The sequence below is a fragment of the Petaurus breviceps genome, unplaced genomic scaffold, assembly GCF_028583685.1.
Source record: "Petaurus breviceps papuanus isolate PSGF00001 unplaced genomic scaffold, PetGlider_PUasm1.0 90847, whole genome shotgun sequence".
Lineage (NCBI taxonomy): Eukaryota > Metazoa > Chordata > Mammalia > Diprotodontia > Petauridae > Petaurus > Petaurus breviceps.
The window spans coordinates 27491390-27517623 of NW_027187360.1; the positions used below are offsets into that span (position 1 = coordinate 27491390).

The 26234-nt window shown below is 45.5% G+C and overlaps 1 protein-coding gene across 1 annotated transcript; it reads left to right on the plus strand.

The window, feature by feature from the left end:
* Positions 1–21113: 21113 nt before the first annotated feature.
* On the plus strand, positions 21114–25272 carry TOR4A (torsin family 4 member A). Its single transcript, XM_069072752.1, has 2 exons — positions 21114–21324; positions 23377–25272. Exon 2 carries the CDS (start codon positions 23409–23411, stop codon positions 24678–24680), a length of 1272 nt encoding a protein of 423 aa, XP_068928853.1. The 5' UTR covers positions 21114–21324; positions 23377–23408; the 3' UTR covers positions 24681–25272.
* Positions 25273–26234: the final 962 nt, after the last annotated feature.

Consider the following 26234-nt stretch of genomic DNA (forward strand, 5'->3'; position numbering starts at 1 on the left):
ATAAAAGCAAGTGCTTCTATAATAATTGAAAACAATTTGTTCTCAGGCTGGTTACCTCTCTGTCCCTACCAAACAATCTTTTTTTTTTTATTCCATTAATTTGCTTAGCAAGTCCTTCATAGGTTGTAGAGATATATGCAATGTAGACTATATTTCAGATCCAGTCATCCCAAACCAAAAATGACTAAGGCCTGAGTAATTGAAGTGCTGCACTTGGCAGCCTCTGCAGTCACGACAGTGATTCTGTTGCCAATTGTGTAGCTAAAAACAACAGCAGCAAGACAGTCTAGAAGCTGCTTTCCTGGTCTGTGTATGAAGAGAAGCTAGGGCCTAAATGACTGTACCAGGGCCACCTGTGCCCACCATCGAAGGTGCAGGGCAGTGACTGTGCTGAGCAGGGACTGAGGCAGAGTGTCAGGTACCCCCAGTAGTAGCCAGTATCTGTTTCACCTTTGAGATTCAGAAGCCCCCAAACCTCTGTCAGTTTGAGACGTTACTCTCTTGGCTCCTGCCCAGAGTAGCTCTTCTTCAGCTGTGTGTTCTTTGCAGTCACTGTTTGCTTTGATTCTAGGTCTGAATTCCTAATAAAGAGAAGGACTGGACCTTTGATGTCATGGTATAGGGAACAGCAAGTGAGGAAACTCCTGCTAGGGGAGGTCTACCCCTTCTCTGCAACTTCTAGTCCTAGAAAATCACCTTCAGCACTGAGAGGTTCAGTGACTTCTCCAGGGTCACACAGCCAATATGTGTCAGAGGTGGAACTTGAACTCAGGGCTTCCTGGCTTTGAGGCCAGCACTATCCACTATATCACACAGCCTCTAGAGTTCCAAATACACATGAAAAAAGCTGAAATGCTTATTCTCTCACAGTCATGTAAATGGATGTTGATACAGTTTTATCTTAAAACCATAACCAACAAGACCATAAGGGAAACTACATCAAGTGTAGTCTTTATTTTGACATTTTAGATTGTTTTGCACAGGTGCCTGCTGTGAATAAATAAGGACTTCTAATGTTCTTGGGGCATCTTGTCTAGATGAGATAATTTTCTAAGGGGAAAGCTACTAAATAATTTGATTTTTTTCATTTATGGAGATAAAAGTGGTTTTTAGTAATTAACCTACAGAAAATGGTTTTCTTAGGCATGATAATCCCATCACACAGGAAAGCTGGATGTTTTGGACAAAAATCTGGACCAGTTTCTAAGTGACCTGTAAAATCTGGACCTGCCACTGTTTCTCTGTGTGATCTTGGTTCCAATCCCTCTAGTGCTCTGGGCCTCAGTGATTTCATGAGTTGGAGAGTTTAACTACAGAGCAGAAATTAAAAAGAAAAACAAACCCTCAAACCTAGGGCAGCCCTCTAGCTTCCATCTTGTGGTTAGATGCTGTCATGTAAACCACTTACAGTGTGCATGTACTGGCATGTGCATGTGTACTTAGCAATGATTATTAATAGTGCCTTCCAGACTGCCAGGGTCTGCATGATACATACTATTATTTTTTAAGAGAGCCAAAGATTCTAGTCCCTAAGAACGTAGACCTCAGGGGAGAGTCTCAATTCTTCCCACAATGTTATGGAAAAAAGAATTTTGTGAACATGGAGATAATTTACTTTTTATATTTAAAATTGCTTTTAATTTTTAAAAAAATGCTTTTGATGAAAAAAGACAAGACATAGAAATGTACATCCAAAGTCTTAGCACTACCTTGGTTTGAACCAATAGTACATTGTCATTACCCATTATAATCAGGCTTCCTCCTAAAGTAGTGAGCTCCCATCATTAGAACTGTTCAATCAAGTCTGGATTCCCGCTTCACTAGATGTTAAAGCTAGAAGGCACTTCTGAGGTCTAGGCCCTCTCCTTTGTGGTGAAGTGCTTTGCCCAAGGTCACACTTCCAGTAAGTGGCAGAATTGGGATTTGAACCCAGGTTTGCTAACTAATTCTGAAGTCAGATATCTTCTCTGCTATAGCATGCTCCCTGGTTGGGAAATTTGAGAGATTTTCTGCATCCCAGTAGGAAGGAGCTCGGGCTAGTATGATTTGTTGGTGCTAATTGTAGTTCTCTTAAATGTAGATTGCATGAGTGACCAAGAAGTTTTTCTCTGCCACTGGTGGTAGAAAGAGAGCATGTGGCTGGTTCAGTGCTTGCTAGGAGTCTGTCTGTGGAAAGTTCTTCATTTTAAACAAGGTACTTGTTTAAACTGATGTTGCTAGTTGGAACAACAAACTTTTTTCGTCTTGGAAGAAAACATATAGCCAGCATTGTTGGCGTTGCCTATTGCTTTTACCTATAATAGTCTCTGCCCTGCCTCCTGGATGTTCTCTTGCCATTTAGATGTGCTTGCCTTTGTTTCCTGATCTTCATTTGTGATAAGTCTGAGACTCCATACTGAGTGTAAAGACTTACCATTGTCTGGATTGTGTGAGCAGAGCAGGTAGCTACCTTGCTACCTTTTCAGAAGTTCAGTGTAGAACTTACCAACTGAGAAATATCTTCCCATTGGCTCATAGTGCCAAAAATTCCCACCATTAGAAATTTGTTTTGGGTTAATACTTTGAAGGACTTCAAGAACCCTCTGTTAAAATTTTAGCTAGCCAAGAGCAGCTGGGACAGAATGAAAGCCAGGGGCTGGCTTAAAGCCTAGGAAGGGAGAGAGAGAGGTCTAGGATGTGGACCAGTACCCTCAGGGGAGCAGACATGGGAAGAGAAAACTATAAGGGACCCTAGTCTGACACTAGATGTTGGAGGGAAGAGATTGGCAAGAGGAAAAAGGGCTGTTGAGGATGAGGCTAAAAGATGTCAAAAATAAATTTAGAAGACTCCTCTCCCCTCTCACCCCTACCCCCGAGTTTTGCTTCCAATCATCTGGAGAATGGGTTTCCTCTCCTTTTGGAGATGGCATGGTATAGCCATAGTGGGAAGAACTCTGAACTTAGAATCAGGACCTGACTTGGATTAGAAAAACATTTCTGACACTTTAACTTGCATTGTGACCTGGAGTAAATCACTTACCTCTTTGAACCTCAGTTCACTAAAGTTAATAATATTTCTACTACCTATATCATAGGGTTATAAGGGAAAGCACTTCATAAATTTTAAAGCACTATGTAAATGTGGGTTGCTGTGATTTTCTTACTCTTTACTGTTGAAACAATTCCTAGAATATATATAGCAGTAGAGATGTTTGGGGGGAGCGCAAGGGTAATGCCTTGCTTTAAATACCTGGGTTGGCTATATCGGCTATTCTACTTCCCCGAAGATCCAGCCTTATCTTTAGTCCCTCATCCTTCAAGTAGTGCTTTAGAGTTTACAAAGGCCTTGCATGTAACATGGTCTCATCAGACCCAAATATCAGTCCAATGAAGTGGTGAGCAGGTAGTATTATCCTCATTTTACAGATGGAGAAACTGAGGCTTAGGGAGTTGATAGTTTATTCAAGATCATATCGTAAGTGGCAGTGCTGTGACGAACCCAGGTGTCCTGATTCCATGTCTAATTCTCTTTTGAAACACTATAATCATTGAAATTGATGGCCAGAATAGTCTCTTTCTGGACTGAGAATTGTGTGCAATTTGCTAGGCTTGTCTCTAGGCCTTCTTTCCTTTTGTTTCAGCCCTCTGGGTTACTTGGCAGGTTTTATCAAGTCCTGGTTGTAAAAGTTTCCAGTACCCAAAGAGTTGCTGAAAGCTACTTCCTAGGCCCATTCCCTAACCCAGCCACCATGCTGGAATCCAGAAATGGCTGTACTTGACAGGAATACAAACCTGGGACATTTCAGGGAGCAGAACTTACTGTTTACCTGGAACTCTGTCCTCAGAGGTGGTTTGCTCTGGTCCTGTTTGACTGAAGGTTTGAGAGGGCCAAGGCCCTTAACTGGCCCATTGATCATCCTTGGGTCCAGGTTGACTGGGGAGATTATAATTTAATCAGAAGGGCAAAACTTCAGAAGAACTCATTGCCTAAGCATTAATTTGGACACTGAAAACTCTCTTCTTTTTCTGTATACCTTTTACAAAAATGTAACACAAGTACAATACTGAGTCCTTAGTGATGAACATCTCGAAAGGAACAACTACAGTGACTAATTCAGAGCTGTTATTGTCTACATTAACTTACCCCACCTGTAACCTTAATGAGGGCTTGTGGCGCAAATAAGTCAACTAGGCCCTGGGCCTTTGGCACTGTTGCTGTCTTGGTTACAGTGTGGGCACATCTTGAGTTGTTTTCACTTGTTCATTCATTCAGCAAACATCTACTGACCCTTCTATGTGTAGGGACCTCTAATAGGCCCCAAGAGGGCTTCAGAAATAAAAGGATGGGGCAGCTAGGTGGTGCAATGAACAGAGCACCAGCCTTGGAGTCAGGAGGACCTGAGTTCAAATCCCACCTCACACACTTGACACACTAGCTGTGTGACCTTGGGCAAGTCACTTAACCCCAATTGCTTTACCTTCCCTCCTCAAAAAAAAAATTAGGATATACTCTAAGAAACCCACAGTACATACTAAGAAAGATAAGACACACGTCAGGCTTATTTCGAGGCATAAAGGACTAGGGGCGTCTAGTAAGAACACTTTTTTAAAAGAAAATTTTCCCACTTAATATTTTGTTTTCTCCAATTATGTGTAAGACAGTTTTCAACATTCACTTTTTTTTTTGGTGTTTTTTTTAATTCGATTTTTAATTTATTAATTTGTTTGTTTCCTTTTAGTTTACAGGATTCAATTCCACAATTCCTTGAATTTCACATTTTGTCCCCCTCCTTCCCCCCCCCCCATGGCATCTTATAATCAAGTATAGGATCTGTAAATACTTTCACATTATACAATGGTCAGGTTATAAGGATGGATTGTACCATCTGGAATGAAAAATGGTAAAGAGGACATAAAATCAAATAAGAGAACGAAAAAGATCAGGTATTTTGCTTCCACCTGGATATAAATTTAGTTCTTTCTAGTTCTTTCTCTGGATGCACGTTTTTCTCTCCATCATGCGTCTTTTGGGATTGACTTATATCCCTGCATTGTTGAGAAGAGTCCAGTCTATCAAAGTTGGTCATCACACATACGTTGTGTCTGTAATTGTGTACAAATTCCTCCTGGTTCTACTCTTCTCACTCAGCATCAGTTCTTTTAAGCCTCTCCAGGTAAATATGAAGACCGCCTGCTCCCCGTTTCTTATAGCGCAATAATATTCCATAACATGCATATACCACAACTTGTTCAGCCATTCCCCAATTGATGGACACCCCCTTAATTTCCAATTCTTTGCCACAACAAAAAGAGCTGCTATAAACATTTTTGTACATATGGGTCTTTCTCCCATTTGTATGATCTCTTTGGGATATAACCCTAGGAGTGGTATTGCTGGATCAAAGGGTATGAAAGTATTTATAGCCCTTTGGGCATAGTTCCAGATTGCTTTCCAGAAAGGCTGGATCAGTTCACAACTCCACCAACAATGCATTAGTGTTCCCGTTTGCCCACATCCTCTCCAGCATTTGTCATTTTCCTGTTTTGTCATCTTAGCCAATCTAACTGGTGAGATGTGGTACCTCAGAGTTGTTTTGATTTGCATTTCTCTAATCAATAGTGAATTAGAGCATTTCTTCATGTGCTTATAGATAGCTTTAATTTCTTTCTCTGAAAACTGCCTGTTCATATCCTTTGACCATTTATCAATTGGGGAATGACTTGTATTCTTATAAATTTGACTCAGTTCTCTGTATATTTTAGAGATGAGTCCTTTGTCAGAGACATAGGTTGTAAAGATTCTTTCCCAATTTCCCACCTCCCTCCTAATCTTGGTTACATTGCCTTTATTTGTACAGAAACTTTTCAATTTCATGTAGTCAAAATTATCCATTTTACATTTTATAATGTTCTCTAATTCCTGTTTCGTCATAAAGTCATTCCCTCTCCACAAGTCTGATAGGTAAACTATTCCTTGTTTTAGTAGACTGCTTACAGTATCAACCTTTATACCTAGATCATGAACCCATTTAGACTTGATTTTGGTATATGGTGTTAGATAATGGTCTATGTCCAGTTTCTGCCATACTATATTCCAGTTTTCCCAGCAGTTTTTGTCACATAGTGAGTTCTTATCCCCAAAACCAGGGTCTGGGGGTTTATCAAACAATACATTACTGTAGTCGTTGACTTCTGAATCTCGTGTGCCTAATCTATTCCATTGATCCACTCCTCTATTCCTAAGCCAGTACCAAGTAGTTTTGATGACTGCTGCTTTATAGTACAGATTGAAATCTGGTAAAGCTAGTCCACCTTCCCTAGCATTTTTTTTCATTAATTCCCTTGATATTCTGGATCGTTTATTCTTCCAGATGAATTTTGTTACTATTTTTTCTAACTCTATAAAGTAGTTTTTTGGTAAATTAATTGGTATGGCACTAAATATATAATTAATTTAGGTAAAAATTGTCATTTTTGTTATATTAGCTCGACCCAGCCATGAGCAATTGATATTTTTCCAATTAGTTAGATCTGACTTTATTTGTGTGAAAAGTGTTTTGTAGTTATGATCATACAGGTCCTGGGTTTGTTTTGGCAGGTAGATTCCCAAATATTTTATAATGTCTACAGTAACTTTAAATGGGATTTCTCTTTCTACTTCTTGCTGTTGAGTTTCATTGGAAATATATAGGAATGCCGAGGATTTATGTGGGTTTATTTTATATCCTGCAACTTTGCCAAATTTATTTATTGTCTCAAGCAGTTTTTTACTTGATTCTCTAGGATTCTCTAAGTATATCATCATATCATCTGCGAAGAGTGATAGCTTGGTCTCTTCTTTGCCTAACTTGATTCCTTTGATTTCTTTTTCTTCTCTAATTGCTACTGCTAACATTTCTAGTACCAGATTGAATAAGAGGGGTGATAGTGGACACCCTTGTTTCACCCCTGATCTTATGGGAAATGCTTCCAGCTTCTCCCCATTGCATATAATACTTGCTGATGGCTTTAAATAGATGCTACCTATTATTTTAAGGAAGGCTCCATTTATTCCTATACTTTCTAATCAACATTCACTTTTATAAGATTCTGAGTTCCAAATTTTTTTCTCCCTCCCCACTCCCTAAGACAGCAAGTAATCTGATATAGGCTATATATGTAGGATCATATTAAATACATATGTCCACATTAGTCACATCATGAAAGAAGAATCAGAAGAAAAGGGAAAACCATTAGAAGGAAGAAACAAAAAGAGAAAATAGGCTTTGATCTGCATTCAGACTCTATGGTTTCTTCTCTGGATGTAGATAGCATTTTCTATCATAAGTCTTGGAATTGAGAAAGATTTCATAACCAGAGACATTGGCAGCAGTTTTGCAGAAGATGCATTTGAGTGCTGAAATTGATAGAACAGGCAGAGATATAGGTAGGGCTCTGGCTTCTCCATTCAAGGGAGAGTATGAGCAGAATTGGGAAAGAAAAGGGTGTGATCAGAGAATGTGAAGAAGTAAGTGGAAGGTTCATGTAAGGGGATAAAAGCCTGTAAAACTGGGGAAGTGGGGGCCAGATCAATAGCCAGTGGAAAATATTCTCCATCTTATGTCCTTTTGGACATGAAATAATAATCCAGATAATCTAGTTGTCACCACCTGTAGCAGCAAGCACCCCAAGTGTCCTCAGGGTTTGCAGCTACCACAGGTTCTTGGATCTGCTTTGTTAAAGGAAAGCAACTCAAAATGGGTTAACAAGCTTACTTTAATCAGTCAGACCATATATCGTTTACCTTGTTCAGGAGAAAAGGTCAGCACCCTGAACCTCAAAGTATACAGGCATAATTATCAAGACAGAAACATCAAGTAGACAGATTTCCAAACTGTCCAACCATTACATCCATACCCAGTCAACATCTGGGTTTCCACATTCTGGGTTTTTCAAAGCCGGGGGACTCTCAACAACGGCTTCCCAGAATTCAGATCAAATCACAGAACACTTCTCAAAGTGAGTCCCAAAACAAAGCTCCACATCAGGGCTTATATAGCCTTCTCCTGGCTCAGAGAATGTAACAAACTTTTGGACCCACTGGCCAATCAAAAAGTATCTACTGAAAAACAAGCCTCCCACCCCAGACTCCAGGTGCACTTTAGCCTAGGGGCAGGGAAGATCTTTAAACCTGCATTTCCATTACACCACCCTATTTTATAAATCAGGAAATGGAACCAGAGAAACCAAGAGATTTGGCCACAGTCACACAAGTCAGGCAAGCCATGTCATCTTTGTGTCTATTTTCATGTCTAAAATAAGTTAATTTGGTAGCATTATTCAGTAGAATAAATACTAAATTTGGATTCAGGAGACCTGGGCTCTGACATTAGTTGTGAGACCTTAGGCAAATCACTACTTTTGAGAGGTTGTTTCCAAATTTGTAATAGGGGAGCGATGCATAAGTCTGATGGGCACCATCAGTGGCCCCCTGTTCCCTGTGTTTGTAAGCACCATCCCATTCTCCTGGGCTCACAACCTAGGTGTCATCTACTCCTCACCCCCCACCCCCCATATCCAAGGTGTTGCCAAGGTCTGTCCATTTCACCTTTGTAACATCTCTCAAATATGCCCCTTTTTCTACTCTGACATTGCTCCCTCTGTAGTGCAGACCTTTGTCACCTCCTCCCTGGACTATTGTAGCCTTCTGGTAGGTCTGCCTCCTTCAAGTCTCTCCCCACTTGGGTCTATTTTCCAGTCAGCCACCAAAATGATTTTCCTAAATTGAAGACCTGACATTGTCACACCACTAAACTCCAGTAGTTTCCTATAATTTTCAAAATACAAAATCCTCTGGCATTCAAAGCCCTTCGTAACTGATCATCCCTCCCCCCGCCCCATTCCCACATACCCCTTTCCAGTTTTGGGGGGTTTTTTTAGGGGGGAAGGCAATGCAATTGGGATTAAGTGACTTGCCCAAGGTCACACAGCTAAGTAAGTGTGTCAAATTTCGGAGGCCGGATATGAATTCAGGTCCTCTTGACTCCAGGGCTCATGATGTATTCACTGCGCCACCTAGCTACCCCATCTTATTTTTTTTTACACCATGCCACTGTGTACTCTTCAATTCAGTGACAGAGCCCTCCTGGCTGTTCTACAAACAAGGGACTCCATCTCTCAGCTCTGAACATTTCCACTGGTTCATCTCTGCCGCTTGGCTGCCTAGCTTCCTCCATGCCCCAAATGAGATCCTCTTCCACAGGAAGCCCTTCCTGATCTCCCGATGACAGAGCTTTCCCTGATTTCCTGTTTCATCCTGTGTGTGGCTTCTTTGCACGTATCTGTTGTCTGCCCATTACCTGGTGAGCTCCTTGAGGTCAGACTGTCTTTTGCTTCTTTTTATGTCCCCAGCAATTGGCCCAGTGCCAGGCAGATATTGTCCCCTCCAGTCCCTGAGTCCCCCAGCCTCACTCAGCCGTAATACTTCTTGACACTGGAGAACAAATCTCTCCACATCATGCCTCAGGAGGCTTGTTCTGGAAATGCTCCCTGCTCACCAGATCAGAGCACTGAGAAAGAGACCTCCCCTAAGCAGCTACCCTTTATGGGATAGCTGTTTGGAGGTGAAGGATCAAGAATTGACTCCTGGGAGTATGGCTTTTGGCCTGGGGCCAGCTGGCTTCATGTCCCTTTTGATGCCTCCCTCTGCCAAGGTGATACTCCCAGAAAGGGTTTGTGTATTGGGTGCTAGACATTGAGAACTGAAGCAGCTCCTGGTTTTCTGTGGCCATAAATGGGTACTGGAAACATCTATTGTTTCAGAATACATGTCTGAGCACCAGTGGCTCTATTAAATGCAAGATCAGATGTGGACCATGCATGACCAAGGGACTTATACTAGGTATTTAAAATAAATCCTTGTATTCGCTTTAGTAGTACATATGCTAAAGGAAATCCTTTTTGGGACCCTATCCCTCATGGGCCAGTGAATGGAGCTGAGAGACTTCCCTTTCTGGATATAGTCACAGCCAGAGAAACGGGACCCTTTCCCTGTGCCCTCTTGCTTTGAAGAAAACATGGAGTGAGGTTGAGTAATGCGTAGAAAAATAGTCTGTCTCTTCTTTTCAACTCCATGGTTCCCTGCCAAGAAAACTACTGGTTCTTTTTCCCTTGTTTATGTTTTCATTCCACATATATATTCTCTGTCAGAAAGACACACACCTCAGACACTGGGATCTGTGGACATAATGGATGCTTTTTTTCCTTGCTAAGGCCTTGCCCTTGGGCAGAAATCTCAGCCTTGGTTTCTCTTATGGGATATAGCCCCATTCCTCTAACCCAGTTCAGGACCAAGGACCAAGATTTGAGGTCAATTTGAGTTGCTCTGGGGTCCATTTGCTGGAACCAATGCCATCCCCCTGCACCCAGATAACCTCTGTGGCTATAACAGCGCTTTGTCTGTTCCTCCGCTGCTGTGGGCACACTGGAGGCTTGTCGCTATTCCACAGGTGTATCAGGCCAAGCGTAACTGCACAATTCCGAATTTTGGGTCCCTGAAAGTCGCATTTCATGGTTTAGTGGGCTCCCTGCTGTGCTTCTCTCCACATCCTCCTCATCTGTAAAATGGTGGGTAGGGTAGTGGGACCACATTTTCTCCGACGCTCTTCCAATTCGAATATTCTGTATTCTAGGGTGGTATAAAATTCATCGAGAAATGCTGGCTCGGCTACCAAGAAAACGCATGGGCAACAGTGCCCTTTATCTGGTCAGTTTGCAAATTTAGTGGACCTGGGGGTCGAGAGTCAGGAAACCACGGAGCTTGAAATCGGACACGAACTATCACTGGGCTAGCAGCTCAGTCTCGAGCCGGTCATGGCAGGGGGAATGACTCCCTCCAGGTTCGCCGGGGCGTTACGCACAGAGAAAACGCGCATCGGGGAGGGTAGTGTGGGATGTTGGTGGCGCGTGCGCGCGCGGACCTCGGCTAGTCCCTGCGCAAGCATCTTCTGCGGTGGCTGCGGCGCCCATTCCTTTCCCCTCCCCCAGTTGCCCCCCTTTCCCCGGCATCCCCTTCCCCTTTCAGTGGGCATCTCCCGGCCCCAGCGGCCATGGAGACTGAGGTGCCCCGCATGGACCCCCGCCTCCTCCTCCTCCTCCTCTACGCGGTGATTCTCCAGGAATTGCTCTGTGGCTGGATGGAGCTGCAGCGGCAGCGGGCCAAGCCCAAGAAGCAGGCGGGGCCCCTGTGGTCAGCCAGGTGGGGGAACGGCCTTGCGGTGGGAGGGGGAGGAAGAGCGCTTCTCTGGAGGCAGGGCCCCCTATCATCCCTCAATTTCAAACTTCCCATATGGGAATGCATGGCCCCAGGGAACGCAGGCATCATTTGAGATCTTCCAGACGCGAGGGTTCTCCAAAGGTGCTTTGAAAGATAAAAGCCTAAGAGAAGCTTATTCTGATAGAGGATGGAGGGAGGAGGAGGAAGGTAGAGACCAAACGGCCTCTCTGGATGCGGGTGGGGGGAATGCTCACTTTAGCTCCAGAAAGGCCAGATGCATCTGGTTGTGCTATTGCTCTCAACCTTATTTATGGGGAGTAGATAATGAATGGGTGCAATTAGAGTGCTGTCTCATTGATTATTTTGTTTTTTTTTTTAATCAGGGACTTGAATAAGCTCTGGTGGCTGATCAGATTTGCAAGTGCCTTCAACCTGGGGGCAGACTGGATAACAGAATGCTTAGGCTGAAATAATAGATTGAATCTAAGGAAATTTAACTAGAATAAATGTAAAATCCTGTGCCTGAGTTAAAAAAAAAAAATCAGTTGTCCAAGTGCCAGATGGGAAAGATGGGCTTTAACAGCAATCGTGTGAGAAATTATTAATTTATCCTAAATGTGATTGAATGAGGCACCTTAAAAAAAAATGAATGCAGACAGATTACATTAATAGAAGTCTAATGTTTGGAATAAAGTATCTGATAATTTTGTTGACTTTTGCCAGTCAAACCTAAACTGGAGTATTGGGTCCATTTGGGGGTGCCACATTTGAGGGGGAGTTTTGACAAACTGGACTGTGTCCAAAGCAGGGTCACCAAGATCATGAGGGTAATGTGAATCCATGTCATATCGAAATCATTTGAAGGTATTGGAGATGTATAGCCTGGAGAAGAGACAAATTTGAGAATGACACAATTGTCTGCAAATGTGTGAAGGACTAGTGTGGAAGAGGGACAGACTTGTTCTATTTAGGTCCTAAGAATTGTTTATTTCCATCCTGCCCTGCCCCTGCCCTCTTCCTGGCATGAGTTCCATTAACTTTATCCCAGTTAGGGAAAGTAGGAAGTAGTATAGTGCAAAACTCATTCCTGTCAAGGTCCAAGAACTCCTCAGTTCTACTGCCTAGGTTTGAGAGAACAAGTTCTTATTCCCCCCCATCTTTACTGTGATATTCCAGTGGTTGATTTTGTGCCCACTCACTTATCCTCTGCCCACACACCAAAGGAGCATCACCTTGTCCACCTGTCTTCATGTGGTCATTCCCACTGCCAGCTTCATCCCTCAATCTTTGTGGCTGTTGTTCTGAGACCTTCTGTGCTTTGTTAGTTCTGTCCTGAAGTGTGTTCTGAATATCTGTGTAGAGCAGCCCAGTCACAATTACATGTGGTTTAATATAAGGGGAGAAAGATGTTTCTGCCTTGAGGGACTCAGTCCTATTACACTGTACAGACTGGTTTGAGAGGCACAGAGACAAAAGGAAAAATGAACAGATATAAATGAAAGGACTTTGTTGGGTTCAAAAAAATCAGTTGCCTAAGTTTAGTAATGGTGATGACAATATTGCATGGTGAGACAATTCTTGAGGAATGGGCTTTAGAGTTTTAGTGTACTCACTCAAAGCTGAGTAGGAGTCAGTAATGGTATGAGGCAGCCAAAAGAGCTTTGGTTTTAAGGTTCATGAACCAAAGCAAAGTGTCTAGGACAAGGGAGGTAGTTGCTCCTCTGGCCTCTGGCCTCATCAGACCCCATTTGCATTATTTTGTTTAGTTCAGGGCATCATATTTTAAGAATGCAAACTAGAACATGTAAGGTAACCAGCTGGGTTGGTGAGGACAGTCGTGCTCTATGAATATTGATTGAAGGTCCTGGTGTTTATCCAGAGAAGAGAAAATTGTAGAAGGATCCATCTTCAAGTATTTGAAAAACTGCATTGTGGAAAGAGATTAGATGTGTTCTATTTGGCATTCGAGGCCAGAATTAGGACCAGAATAGGTGGAAATTTCAAGGAGGCAGATTTAGGCTCAGTGTAAGGAAAGACTCCCTGACACAATTAATTGTCCATTAAGGGGCTAGTTGTCCTTGCTAGGGAGTAGTTTATTATCTCTGGTAGTGTTCAGATGGGGAGTACCACTTGTGGGTGATATTATACAGAGGATTCCTGCCTGGGGTAAAAGTTGCCCTCTGAGGTCTGACATTCTTTGATGAAAGGGACAGGAAGAAAACAGAGCATGTCATAGTTGGCATTTATACAGCTGCTTTCAGCACTTTATATCCATCATTTCATTTGGTCCTCTCAACAACATTGATAGATGGATGCTACTGTTATTTTATACATGAAGAAACCATGCAGTTTATAAATTCCTGAGGCAGGATTCAAATCAACCCAAAACTTCCTTGATTCCTAGTCCAATGATACTCTGTCACTACACCATACCAAGGCCAGGTGGAAGGCCAAACTTTAAAGGCTTTGGGGATTTTTGGTGCTGGAGGACCCCCAGTGACCGGGTCTCTGTCCACTGCAGCTTTTCTAGGTCTCGGTCAGGTCGACCTGGTTTCTCTCGGCCTCTGGTGTATTCTCTGCGCAGGGAGCGGCTGCGAGACTGGAGGAAGGCTGGCAGGATCATCCGAAAGGCCTGAGGGACCCCCCCAGTGCTTCCAAGAATCTGCATGTAGCTTCCCTGGGCCTGAAGGAGGATGATGAGGCCTGGAGCCCAACAGGAAGGCCGTTCATGTGGAGGATGAGTTTACCCAGATAACAAGGCCCTGTCCCATTAAGGAAGCAGAGACAGTACCCCCACACCTCCCCATCGCCCACTCCAGGGCTGGTATCCATTGGCCCATAGGCCTTTGCAAAATAAGAGCTTCCTACCTTCATGGAAATGTCTAAGCACCTGGTATCTCCTGGAGTTAATGTTTTTGAGGGATACTTGGGACCAGGAGAGGAAGGTGGTTGGCTTAGGCATGGGAGTGGAGAGACCTGAGAAGGTACTGCCCCTAACTAGGAGGGAATGTGTATGCAGGGGCAAGGGAGGGGAGGGGTGGAGAGAGGAAGACTCCTATGTGCTTCCCATCCTGAGTCCCAATTAGGAAATCTCCTAGCCAGCTCAGAATGATATAGAATATGGTATTTTCTTCCTCCACCACCCTGGGTCAAGGTCTGCAGACTTCTAGATCAGTGGTCTTGGCCCTAGGGTACGGGGTGGGGGGGTGAACTTGGGAAATAAACTGGGTAAGACGGGGAAGAATGTCCTATGCAAATAAAGGAAGAGATGGGGCTTAGATATGCCCAGCCGCAAATTCACCTATTCTGTGAGGAGGTAGAGGAAGACCAGACCTAGGCCCTACCCTCAAAGAACTCACAATTCTCGGGAGACCAGAGGGAGCCCAGACTGGGTCTTGCCTTCAGGGAGATCAGTAGTGTTGGAAAGTGTAGACTTTCATGTAAGAAACAGAGAACAGCACTGAAGAGTGTCTACTCATGAGCAGAGTGAATTGTGTACTCCATGGCACTCACATATCTGTTGCACTATCAACAGTTTATGGAATGTTTACTAAATAGGACTTTTTATGTGTGCAGATAAAACTTAAAACCTGTACTAAGACTTTGGGGTAGATATCTGTTTACTTATACACATATATATGAGCCCATATACAATACTGGACCCAGCCAAAATTGAGGGTTAAGATTAGGAGATTCTCCTCTCAGGGTATAGCCTATCCCCACTCTCCTATCCCTGCCCCAAGGATTGATCTGATTTAAAGGACTAATCACTGGCTCCTCCCTGCTTTCACCTCTCTCCTCCACCCAAAAAACTCCTTTCTGTGGTTCCTTTTTGCATACAAGATAAAGTCTGAATTCTTAGACTCTTGGCTCTCCAGCCTCTAGCTCACATCTGCAGCCTTATCACCTGGCTACTTTCATATAAGATCCTTCCCTCCTACCGAACCTAGCTCACCCCCCCACCCCAGGGCTTTTTGCTGATTCCCTTCTCTGCATCTTTGCTTTTGCTGCTCTGGCCCCCTGGTCTTCTCTTCTCCCCCTTCCTCTTCCTTTCCCCTCCCTTTTTCAACTCATTAATGCTGCTGAATCTCCTCTGAGCACTCTGCCTTGGCTTCTAAAGCTCTTTGCATGCTGATCCCATCCTGCCTTTCTAGCTTTATTTATTACATTCTTTTTATTTACATATTTATATGTAATTTATTTATATTTAAATTTAATTTAAATATTTATAAATATTTACATATTTATTTATTACATTCTTTCCCTCTACACAAACCACACTTCTTCCTCTTCCTCACATTGGACATTCCATCTCCTATCTCTGTAAATTTTCACTGCACATGCCCCATGCTTGGAATGAACTCCATTCTGAACTTGCTTTCCTCTAAGACTCAGGTCAAGCCCCGATCCCTTCTCCTCCTTCTGAATGAGATCTTTCCTGGTCTCCCTCATAGACTTACTGGCACCTTCTCCAGCCCGCCACAGTCTTCATCTGTATGTTTTGTCCGTACCTACAGAGGGGCATTTTGTCTCCCCCATTAGAATGTAAACTCAAAGATCTGGCCCAGAATAGGTGCTTAACAGATGTTTGCAGATTGCTTGGGCAAATTCAACAAACATTTAAGGTATCAGTCACCAACTATATGCTGGAAGGTGCTGGAAGCAAGTACAAAGATAGTTCATTGACACAACAACAATAACAGCTAGCATTTCTGTAGCATTTCAAAGTTTTCAAAGCATTTTTTAAGTATTATCTCCTTTGATCCTCACAATGACCCTATTGTTTCCATTTTACAGATGAGGAAACTGAGGCAGTCAGAAGTTGTGACTGTGACACACAGCTAATAAGTGTTTGAGGCAGGATTTGAACATGGGTCTTCCTGCCTCCAAGTCCAGCACTCTAGCCATTGTTTGACCTAGCTGCCTCATAATCAAATAGGGAGAAAGACATATGCACAAATAACTCTGATATAAAGGAAAGTGAAAGGAGATGTCAACACAAAGTGCCATGAGAAATTTGAGGAGGAGAGATCTTTTTTAGAAGGGGTTGGTCTTTGGGAAACTTAATGGAGTATGTGAAAGTTAAAGTAGGCTATGAAAGGAGGAAAGGACCTTAGTCAAAGGGTGAGGAGTCAGGTGGGGAGGCTCATTCCCCAAAAGGGGAGAGTGTGAACCAAGGAACAGAGATGGCAGAGGGAATGATGAGAACAGAGGGACAGAATTGTTTCATTTAGTGAAGTTTAGAGCATGTGAAGGAGAGTAGCATTTTAAAAAGGCCAGAAAAGTAGGTAGGAGCCAGACTGTGAAGGCTCTCATTTGTCAGGGTCAGGAGACTATACTTCACTTGTTAGGTAATGAAGAGCCATCGACAGTGTTTGAGTAGTGACAGGGTCAAAGGGTTAGGTAGATTATTGGGGGCAGCAATGTGTGGTTATATATCACAGTAGTCAAAGCAAGAAATGAGGGACTGAATTGGGGTGGGGGTAGTGGTTGTGATAGCTGAAGTGCTTCCTCACTTGCAGAACTCTGGAACCCTTACTGTCTGTGCTGCTTCCTGTGATTTGCCCAGGCTCACCCAGCTGATGATTTTCTTTGGCAGGATTTGAATTCGGGTCTTCCTGCCTCCAAGTCCGGCACTCTATCCACTGTTGTCTGTGCTGCTTATTGGATACCTAGCACCTTTACCTTTTGTCATTTTCCCCCATGTGTTTATGCCTTGTCAACTCAACCAGATTCAAGGGCAGGAATCGTCTTCTACCTGTATGTATCTCTATTGCCTCACACAGCTCCCTGTGTTTGATAAACACTAAGGAGATATTTCTGGCACCGTTGTTTTATTTTTCAGATGCTGGGTCTAGCTGGCTTGAGATGTCAGGGTGGGGAGGGAGGGATGGTGGCAGAAGAGGAAACAGCTGCTTTCTTATGTAGGAGAAGCAGTCACTGGCTCTGTATTATCAGCAGTGTTCAGGACAGAGTGGGATGGGGTGGGGTTGGGGTTGATAATAGTATGAAGCCTAATATATGAACAGACTAATGGAGCCAAGTTATAGGAATGCTTTCCTTTAGGAGTTAATAATAGAGCCCCCTTCTCCAGCTGCCAGAGCTCCATGTCCACACGACTCACCCTAATCCTGGTCCTATCATTCATAGCAGGGACTACTAATAATATTAATATTACTGTATCAGATTTGTAAAGCACTTTATAAGTGTTATCTCATTTTATTATCTTCACAATGGCCCTGGAAGGTAGGTGCTATTATTGTACCCATTTTACAGATGGTGAAACTGAAGGATGCAGTGATTAAGTGTCTTGCCCAGGGTCACTTAGTTAAGTACCTGAGGGCACATTTTAATTCAGGCCTACCTAACTAAAGGTCCTGTGTCCTACCTGAACTAAATCACCCAGCTGCCTCCTGCCTGGGATCTTTAGGCAAAAGGATGAAAGAAAATATCATTGTGGCCATGGTGGAGATAGTACCTCAGCTGAGCTTTACAGAGATTTAGGGTCTGGAGCAGTAGAAATAAGAAGGGGACATTCTATGGAGGAGCTAGGGCATGAAGAAACAGGAACAAGTAGGGTCTTTGGAGGGGAGGGGGACAATAAGGAGAACAACCTGACTGGAGTAAAGGACGTAGTGGGAGATTTTTGATGAGGTAGGAACCTGATTATGGGGCCTTGAATGCCAGGCTAAAGACTTGGCATATCATCTAAAAGAGAATGAGGTGTTTGCTGAGCAAGGGAATGACATGATGAAAGAGGAATTTTAGGAAGATCAGTCTTCCTAAAGTCGGAGGCAGGGATAATGATAAAAGGCCAGCCTCAGAGTCAGGAAAACCCAGGGTAGAGCCCTGTCCTCACAGTTGGTGACTGTGTGCCCCAGGGCAGATCACCCACCTCTCGGTGATATAGGCAGCTCTCCTAATTTCAGGGCAGGTACTGACTGCTTGGGCAGAAGGGGCGCCTTCACTTGGATTTCCTAAGTCATTGGAACCAGAAGTCCTATTTTAAAAACCCCAAACGAAAACCACATCAGCATAAGCGGGATGCAGTGGGGAGGGGAAGGTTAGGAAGCTGCTGTCTGGGTGAAGGGGGATGAAGACCTAGTTAGGGGGTGATAACCATGAAAATGGAGAGGAGGGAACAATGTGAGGGAAATAGGAGGAAGAGAACCTTGTGACTGGATAGAGGGGTGGGGAGAGAGAGGAGGAGTGAAGGGTGGCACCAGCTTTTCCATCTTGGGGGGCTGGGAGGCCCAGGTACCACTGCCAGGAACAAGGAAGGTGGGAGAGCCATACAGTTCGCAAAAGGAAGGTCGTGACTCTCTTCTGGGGCATGTTGAGTTCTAGGTGATGGAGAAGTTCCAGAGGCAGCTAGCCATGTGGGGCTCAAGCCCTGATGCAAATGTGATGATGTCTGGAGCAGCTCCCTGTGAATCTCCTGGAGGAAACTCAGAGACCTCCTGCTCTCCATACCATGGTGTCCAGAGGTAGGTGTAGGGCCCCTCACAGGCCAAAGGACTACTTGTAGAAAAGCAGGTCATTTCCTGGTTTCCAGTCTAGATACAAGAATTACCAGGAAGCTGGAGCAGATACATTTTCTAAGGTAAAAAGCCTGGCTAATTCCTTGATAAACTGGAGACCATCCTTTGGAGGAACTGGAAAGGTGAAGAGCCTTGATTTAACACCATTAGAAGGCAGATTGAAGGCACTAAGGATGCATAGTCCAGGAAAAGTGGTGATCCCTGTCATTAAGTACTTGAAAAGCTGTCTAGTGAAAAGATGATTCGATTTATCTGCTTAGGCCCAGAGGGCAGAAGAATTGGGGGTAGCCATTACAGAGTAAGAGATTTAGGCGGGATAAAAGAAAAAACTTCCTAATAATTAGAGCTGGCCCAAAGTAAAAAGGGCTGCCTGGGGAAATTGTGGTTTCCCCCTCCTTGGGGATCATTTGGTAGAGAGGCTAGATGACCATGTTGTCCAGGCAGCAGTGGGAGGGTTCCTTTTTTGAAGGGGAGGGGGCATGGCTTACACTAGATGGCCCAAGGTCTCTCCCAACTCTGACATTGTTATTCATTAACCTTACAGAGAGGTGCAGTAGCCTTAGACTTATCCTGTGGAAGTCTGGGGATGACACAGGGCCAGGCAGAGGGAGCCAAATGAATAAAGACTTGGAGTTGAAATGAATGTTTGTCTGAGCAGGGGATGTTGGGGAGTCTGATCTGGGAGAACTTAGTGCATCAGACAGTGCTGGGAGTTGGTGCAAATAGGAACTCCGAACTTTAATATGCACATATAGTCTGTCCTTTGCAACCCTGTGATAGGCAGGGCAAACTTTAGTAGCCTTATTTTACAAGAGTGGAAACAGGGTTTCAGAGTAAGGGATTTACTTGCCCTAAGGTCACACAGCTAGTAAGTAAGCAGCGCCAGGAGTGAAGACCCAAATCTCCCAACCTTGAAAGCCCAGGTCTTTACCCTAATTCATGCCTCAATGAGTATTCATTGACTGAAGGGCTAGGTGGGTGTGGGCTAGTTTGTAGAAGGTATCAAATATATATGACCTGGGAGATGGGGTGATTCCCTACTGGGCCCCCTGGGGTTCCCCATTCAAAGAGCAAAGGACCCACATACTTGGGTACTTTGTCAAGGCAGAGAGGGTTGGAGCTCCCTTCAAACAATGGGATTAGAATGTGGCGGATGTGTCAGAGACTGAAGTGGGGCGGAGAGAAGGCATCCCAGTCTGTGAGAGGGGGAGGGGCAGAGCAACAGGTGAAGAGCCAGCGAAGGGATGGGCCAGGAAAGTGAGAGAGAAGAAAAACAAGGAGGGGAAAGAGTGAGAGAGTGAATAAGTGTGTGTGTGTGTGTGTGTGTGTGTGTGTGAGAGAGAGAGAGAGAGAGAGAGAGAGAGAGAGAGAGAGAGAGAGAGAGAGAGAGAGAGAGAGAGAGAGAGAGAGAGAGAGAGAGGGTGAGTGTGTGAGAGAGGGAGAGAGAAAATGTGTGTGTGAGAGAGAGAAGGAGGGAGAGGGTGAGTGTGTGTGAGAGAGGGAGAGAGAAAATGTGTGTGTGTGAGAGAGAGACAGAGAGAGAGAGGGTGAGTGTGTGTGTGTGTGTGAGAAACAGACAGAGAGGGTGAGTGTGTGTAAGAGAGAGACAGACAGAGGGTGAATGGGTGCGTGTGAGAGAGAGAGAGGGTGTGTGTGTGAGAGAGAAGGAGGGAGAAAGGGGAGAGAGAGAGAGAAGTTGAATGTGTGTGTGTGTGAGAGAGAGAGAGAGGGTGAGTGTGTGTGTTTGTGTGTAAGAGAGAGAGAGGGTGAGTATGTGTGTGAGAGAGAGACAGAGAGAGAGGCACCAATGGAGGGGAAATAGGGGAGAAATCCCTGAATCCACTGTCAGCCCCCTAGAGGCAACAGCTCTTGACCTGTCCAGGAGAAAGTGTCAGTAAATCCCTTGGGGAAATCACAATACACTTTCACAGATTGTAGACAGCCTTGTTCTTTCCCCCCTCCCCAAGTGCATGACCTCCTGGGAGGGAGGAGGAGAGTGGGAATGGCTGAGCCAGGTGCGGGGAGTGGTCTCAGGGGTGTCAGAGTAAGGTCTCTAAGAACATCCATGGGCTAGAGAAGGAAATGGTGAAAAGAGTGAGGAGTCATCCCATTTGAACAGACTGGAGTGATTCCCCTGGGACAGGGATGACCCCTCCCTCCTGAGGTGAGGGCTCTGAGGCCTCTGTTCATTCCTCTGAGTCCTGCCCGCCCCCCCTGACTCACTTCCTTTGCATAGAGGCGGAAGCCTCTTCATCAGCTTCCTCTCCCTCCTGGCTCTCTCCCGACAGGCAGGTGTCCTGGTCCTGGGTCCTGGCTGGAGATTTCCTGAAGCCCATCTTCCCTGATGCCCCTGAATGCAGCCTCCTGACCTTTTCCTTTAGAGTTCTCTCCTCCCTCCACAAGACGTCCTGGGAGCCCCCAGTCCAGGGAGGCTTTGGCATTTCCTGCTTCCTGAACAGCTGGAACGACTGGCCTCTTGGGAGGAGGGTAGAGCAGGAGACCAGGGCGCCCTGGGGTGACTGGCTCAGGGCCTGACACTGATCACACAAGGTATGGACTGGTTGGGGCTGGGGAAGGCCTTGTGTCTGTCCTGTTCCTTGCCAGCTGGCTTTGTCTTTTCTGTTTCTTTGTGTGTGCCTGTCTTTTTCTGTCTGCCTCTCTCCTATCTGTCTCATTCTTTCTCACTCTGTCTCTGCCACTTTCCTTGTGTCTGTCTCAGTATCTCTCTCTGTCTCTCAGTATCAGTCTCTCTTTGTCCTTCTTCTCTCAGTCTTTGTCTGTCTCTGTCACCTCTCCGAGGTTTTTTTTTACTCTCTCTGTATGACTTTCTCTTCTTTTCAGCCTGGCTCTGTGTATCTCTCCTTGTGTCTTACTGTCTCCATCTCTCTCCCTGTATCTACCTCAAGAGGAGGTGGAGAAATTGGCTGGGGTTTCTCCTACCCCCCACCCCTCCATGTCTTTGAGTATGGGGAGGTCAAGGGGCTTTCAGGAGAGGGGTCCATCCTGGGGGTGGTTTGGAGACCCTTACACTGAGAGCAGTGAGATTGGATGAGATGATATCCTTGCCTTTGTCTAGCCCCAAGAAATGCCCTAAGAACTTTCTTCTTCACCTCCTAGTCCTCAGTATTCTGGGGTCTGCTTGGGGAAGAGCTAATGCTGTTCTGCCAGCCTTTATCCTTCACTAGTGTCCTAGTGACTATGATTAAGGGAGAAGACCAGTTTAAGGAGGGAACCCTGGGGGTCAGTGTTTGTTAATCCAATTACAGGAGTAGGGGAGAAGGGGCTTTCATGGGAAGAAGATTGGCGATGTGGTTTCAGTCCTGGGGCCTTCCTGCCCTCTTTCCCCCTGTCCACATATCACCCCTACCCACAGCCCAGGGACCTCCTCTCTAGAAGCCCAGTGATCATAGCATTGGCCTTGGATGGGGGAGGAGATGGGGTCAAAAAACCTTATCTACTTCTGGACCCTACCACTGACCCCTCTGTCAGGAAGCCCAGTATGCAAGCAAAGCCACAGAACCACCCACCCCTCCCACTGTCAGGCCTGGCCACTTCCTCATTCACTAGGCAGAGTTGCATTTATTCCCTTCTGACTTAAAGGATTTGCATGTGGGGCCCAGGCATCCCGAATGGGGGGGGGGGTGAAGGTTTGATACCCACCCTCACTGGCCCAGTCCAGCCTGGCTGAGAGACTAACTTCCTCCTCCAGGAAGGACACAGCCGCCTTCCAGGATAGTTCTGGGAGATCACCTGAGATCATTCCTGGAATCTGGGAACAACTGAGTTTACCTGCTCTGCCCAGGTCAGGAGAGTCAGGGACTTGGGAAGTTGGTTGTCCTGTCTGTCCAGTGGGAGGGGCCTTAGAGATAGATTATCGAGAGTCCAACTAATAACCCTGTCATTTTACAGAGAAGGAAATCCAAGCCCAGAGAGGAAAGTCAATTTGTTTAGTGTCTTAAATAGGAAAACCAGGATTGGAACCTGGGCCCTCTGTATCCAAATCTGGTTCTCTGGAATTGTACCACTTTTTGTAAGAGGAAGAATAGGAGCCAGAGACAAAGGAAGGAAAGAAACAAGCACTAATTAAGCGATTATAATGTACCTAGCACTGCATTAAGTGCTTTACAAATATTATCTCACTTTAACCTCACAACAATTTTGTGAGGTCAGTACCCTCATGACCCCCTATTTTAAAATTGAGGTTAAGGTTAAGTGACTTGCCTAGGGTTACACAGCAAGTAAACATCCGAGGCTAGATTTGAATTCAGGTCTTGTCTCCAGGCCCAGGGCTCTCTGCACTGTCTCCCTCTACCTCCACACCCTCTCCCTTTGCAGCTGGGATGTTGGGAAGATGGGATCAGGCTGGAGTGATGGGAACTGAAAGCTAATGATCTTAAAATTCCATTATATTTCTTTTTTGAGCCTCTCTTTAGCAGATTTATTCTCTATTTTCCCATTGGTTGTGTGTTGAAGCCCTGCACCTAGCTATGGAGTTGCTTAGGGCTGTGAAGGCCAGAACATGAGGTACAGAGTACCAGTGACACCCCGAGATGTCCATAGCAAACCACTAAGAAGGCTCTTAATGTGATCTTCCTGTTCTAGGAAAGAACCTGAATGGTGTGTCATCCAGAGCCATGGAAGGAGGTCAGCCAAGCCCCCGACCTGCCCAGGTTCCCTCAGGGGGCATGGTCTCCTCACCGGTCAGGGCTGTTCTTCGTCTGCGTCGGAAATTCCGGATCCTGCGCAAGAGCCGCATGCGATCCAACCCTGCTGGGGAGCAGTCCCTGGCTCTGACCCCATCCCCATCGAGGCTGCTTCAGAGACAGATCTCCCTAGACCGGGCCAAGCTGAGCAGCACCCCCATATCCCACCTTCCCCACCGCATGAACTTTGAGAAGCCCCAGTATTTCACCTTCGAGGCCCCTGTGGAAGCGTCCTTCCGAAGGAAGAAAAAGCGCCGTAAATCCCGGGTCGTGTTGTACCCAGAAAGCTCTCGGAAGTACCTCCCGACTGAGCAGAAGAGCAAAGCCAAACGCTGCTTGCTTCTGTTGGTGGCCATTGTCTTTGTTCAAATTCTCAATGCCATCGAGAACCTTGATGACAACCTGCAGAAGTATGACCTAGATGGGCTAGAGAAAGCCCTGCAGCGGGGCGTGTTTGGCCAGAAGGCCGCCATGGACAGCATCATGGAGCTGCTGCGGGATTATCTGGCCACACACATTCATAGCCAGCCGCTGGTCATCTCGTTCAATGGCCCCAGTGGAGTGGGCAAGAGCCATGTGGGCCGGCTGCTGGCGAAGCACTTCCGTTCGGTGATGGAAGGGGATTTTGTGTTGCAGTACTACGTGATGCATCACTGTCCGGACCATCAGGAGGGCCTGGTCTGCCAGCAGGACCTGTCTGAGAGGATCACTGACATGGTGACCCGGGCAGAGGTGGAAGAGAAGATTCCTGTGTTCATCCTGGACGAGGTAGAGTTCATGTCCCCAGGCCTGCTGGACACTCTGCACGGCTTCCTCCAGCCTCGGCAATCCAATGAGTTCCTCAATGCCATCTATGTATTCATCAGCAGCATTGGCGGCAGTGAGGTCACACGCTTTGTTCTGCACACTGTCTCCAGCAAGCTGACCCCACAGCGCCGGAGGGAGGAACTCAGCCAGTCTCTCCACACCCTCCTGGCCAGCACCCACCCACTCTGGGAGACTGCTGAGGTGGTCCCCTTTGTCCTGCTAGAGAAGTGGGATGTCATGAACTGCTTCCTGGATGAGATGGTGGGGGAAGGCTTCTATCCCAACCAGAGCCACATTGAGAGCCTGGCTGGGCAGCTCAGCTACTACAACACCACGGGAGGGGAGTTTGCTGTCACAGGCTGCAAGCAGGTGGTAGCCAAGGTCAACCTATTGTAGTGGGCGCCTCACTCTTCCTGCCCTCTTTACTCTTCTGTGAACTTTGAACATACCATCATAGGGGATGGCACCAAAGGGCTCAGTGGGTCTCCCCGTCCTCCTCCAGGCTCTCCCATTCCCCGACTTGCCTGTGTGGTTCCTGGCTTGGACAGTGTTCCCAGGCTAATCCTCAGGATACTGCCTCTTGGGATTTGGGGGAGCGCAAAGTGCTGCTCATAGTAGGAAGGCCAAGGCCTCTATTTATACACAGGACTTTATAGCTGCCTCCTCAAAGATTGTCCCCTAGGCTGGGGCAGCAGGCATCTAGATTTCTGGCTTCTCTGCAAAGGCAAGACACAGGAAGAAGCTGAGGGAAGGACTGGTGCTGGAGGCTGCAGGTCAGACTTGGGGAACTCTTCCCCTTGGGGGGGAACCCCCCCAACTTCCCCACCCCACTCCCAACTTCCCCACTTCCTAAGACTGATGTTCAACACCTACTTGATCACAGTGCCAGATGTACGACCCCACAGAACACCAAACCAGGTGGGGAGGTGGCTGTCAAGACTCTGCCATGGTCTTCAATACTCCTAATAAATGTCTGCCTGATTATCTCTTTGATTAGTGTTAATGATATACATGGGTTCAAACCTTTACCTTGTTTTTGTTTCCCCAGGCACAAACTCTGACCTAACCCCAGATTCAGACTGATCTGATCCAGCCAAAGTGACACCTGTGAACCTGGACACAGACTAATAGAGAAACCTGTGACCCCAGACTGATCTGTAACCTTAGTCCTAGACTAGCCTTGACTACAGATTGAATCCCTACTGTGGGCACAGACTGGACCCTGACCCTAACTAATCATCTCTGAAGGTGTGAATGTCAGAGTGCAGCCCATTCCCACTCCCTCCCTGAGGGGGGACATCTTCATTAGAGCCAAGGGTCAGTGATTCAAGAGGCTAGTGGCTGGTATGGAAGTCTTGAACAGAGTCACATCAAGTTTCTAATTCTCCTTCCTCTCCTCACAGATGAAGGCTATAATGATCTACAGTCAGGCAGGCAGTCAACAAGCATTTATAAATCATTATTGTCAGGTCTTCTACTAAGTTGGAAATACAAAAAAAGGTAAAAGCAGGATCCCAGCCCTCGAGGAGCTCACATTCTAACAGGGAAAACAATATGCAAATAACTATATACCTACCTTCTACCAGAAACTTTCCCTTATCCATCCTAATTCTACTACATTCCTTCTGTTAATTATTTACTATTTATCCTGTATATAGCTTGTTTTGTATATATTTCTTTGCATGTTGTCTCCTCCTTAGATGGTAAGCTCCTTGAGGGCAGGGACTATGTTTGTATCCACAGAGTTTAGCATGATGCTTTGCTGTACAAAGGCACTTAATAAATGTTTATTAATTTATTGCTCAATAGATTCATATATACAGTATAAACGGAGGTAATGTTCTAGGTAAGAGAATGGCAGTCAAAAAGGTACCAGAAAAGACAGCCATCCTCCTGATGGCGGGATTTTAGCTGAGTCATGAAGGAACAGTCGTATGAAAAGAAAGAGTA

Bases quoted from the DNA above. Each gene is read 5' to 3' on its own strand.
- TOR4A (XM_069072752.1), top strand. From the start codon at position 23,409: ATGGAAGGAGGTCAGCCAAGCCCCCGACCTGCCCAGGTTCCCTCAGGG.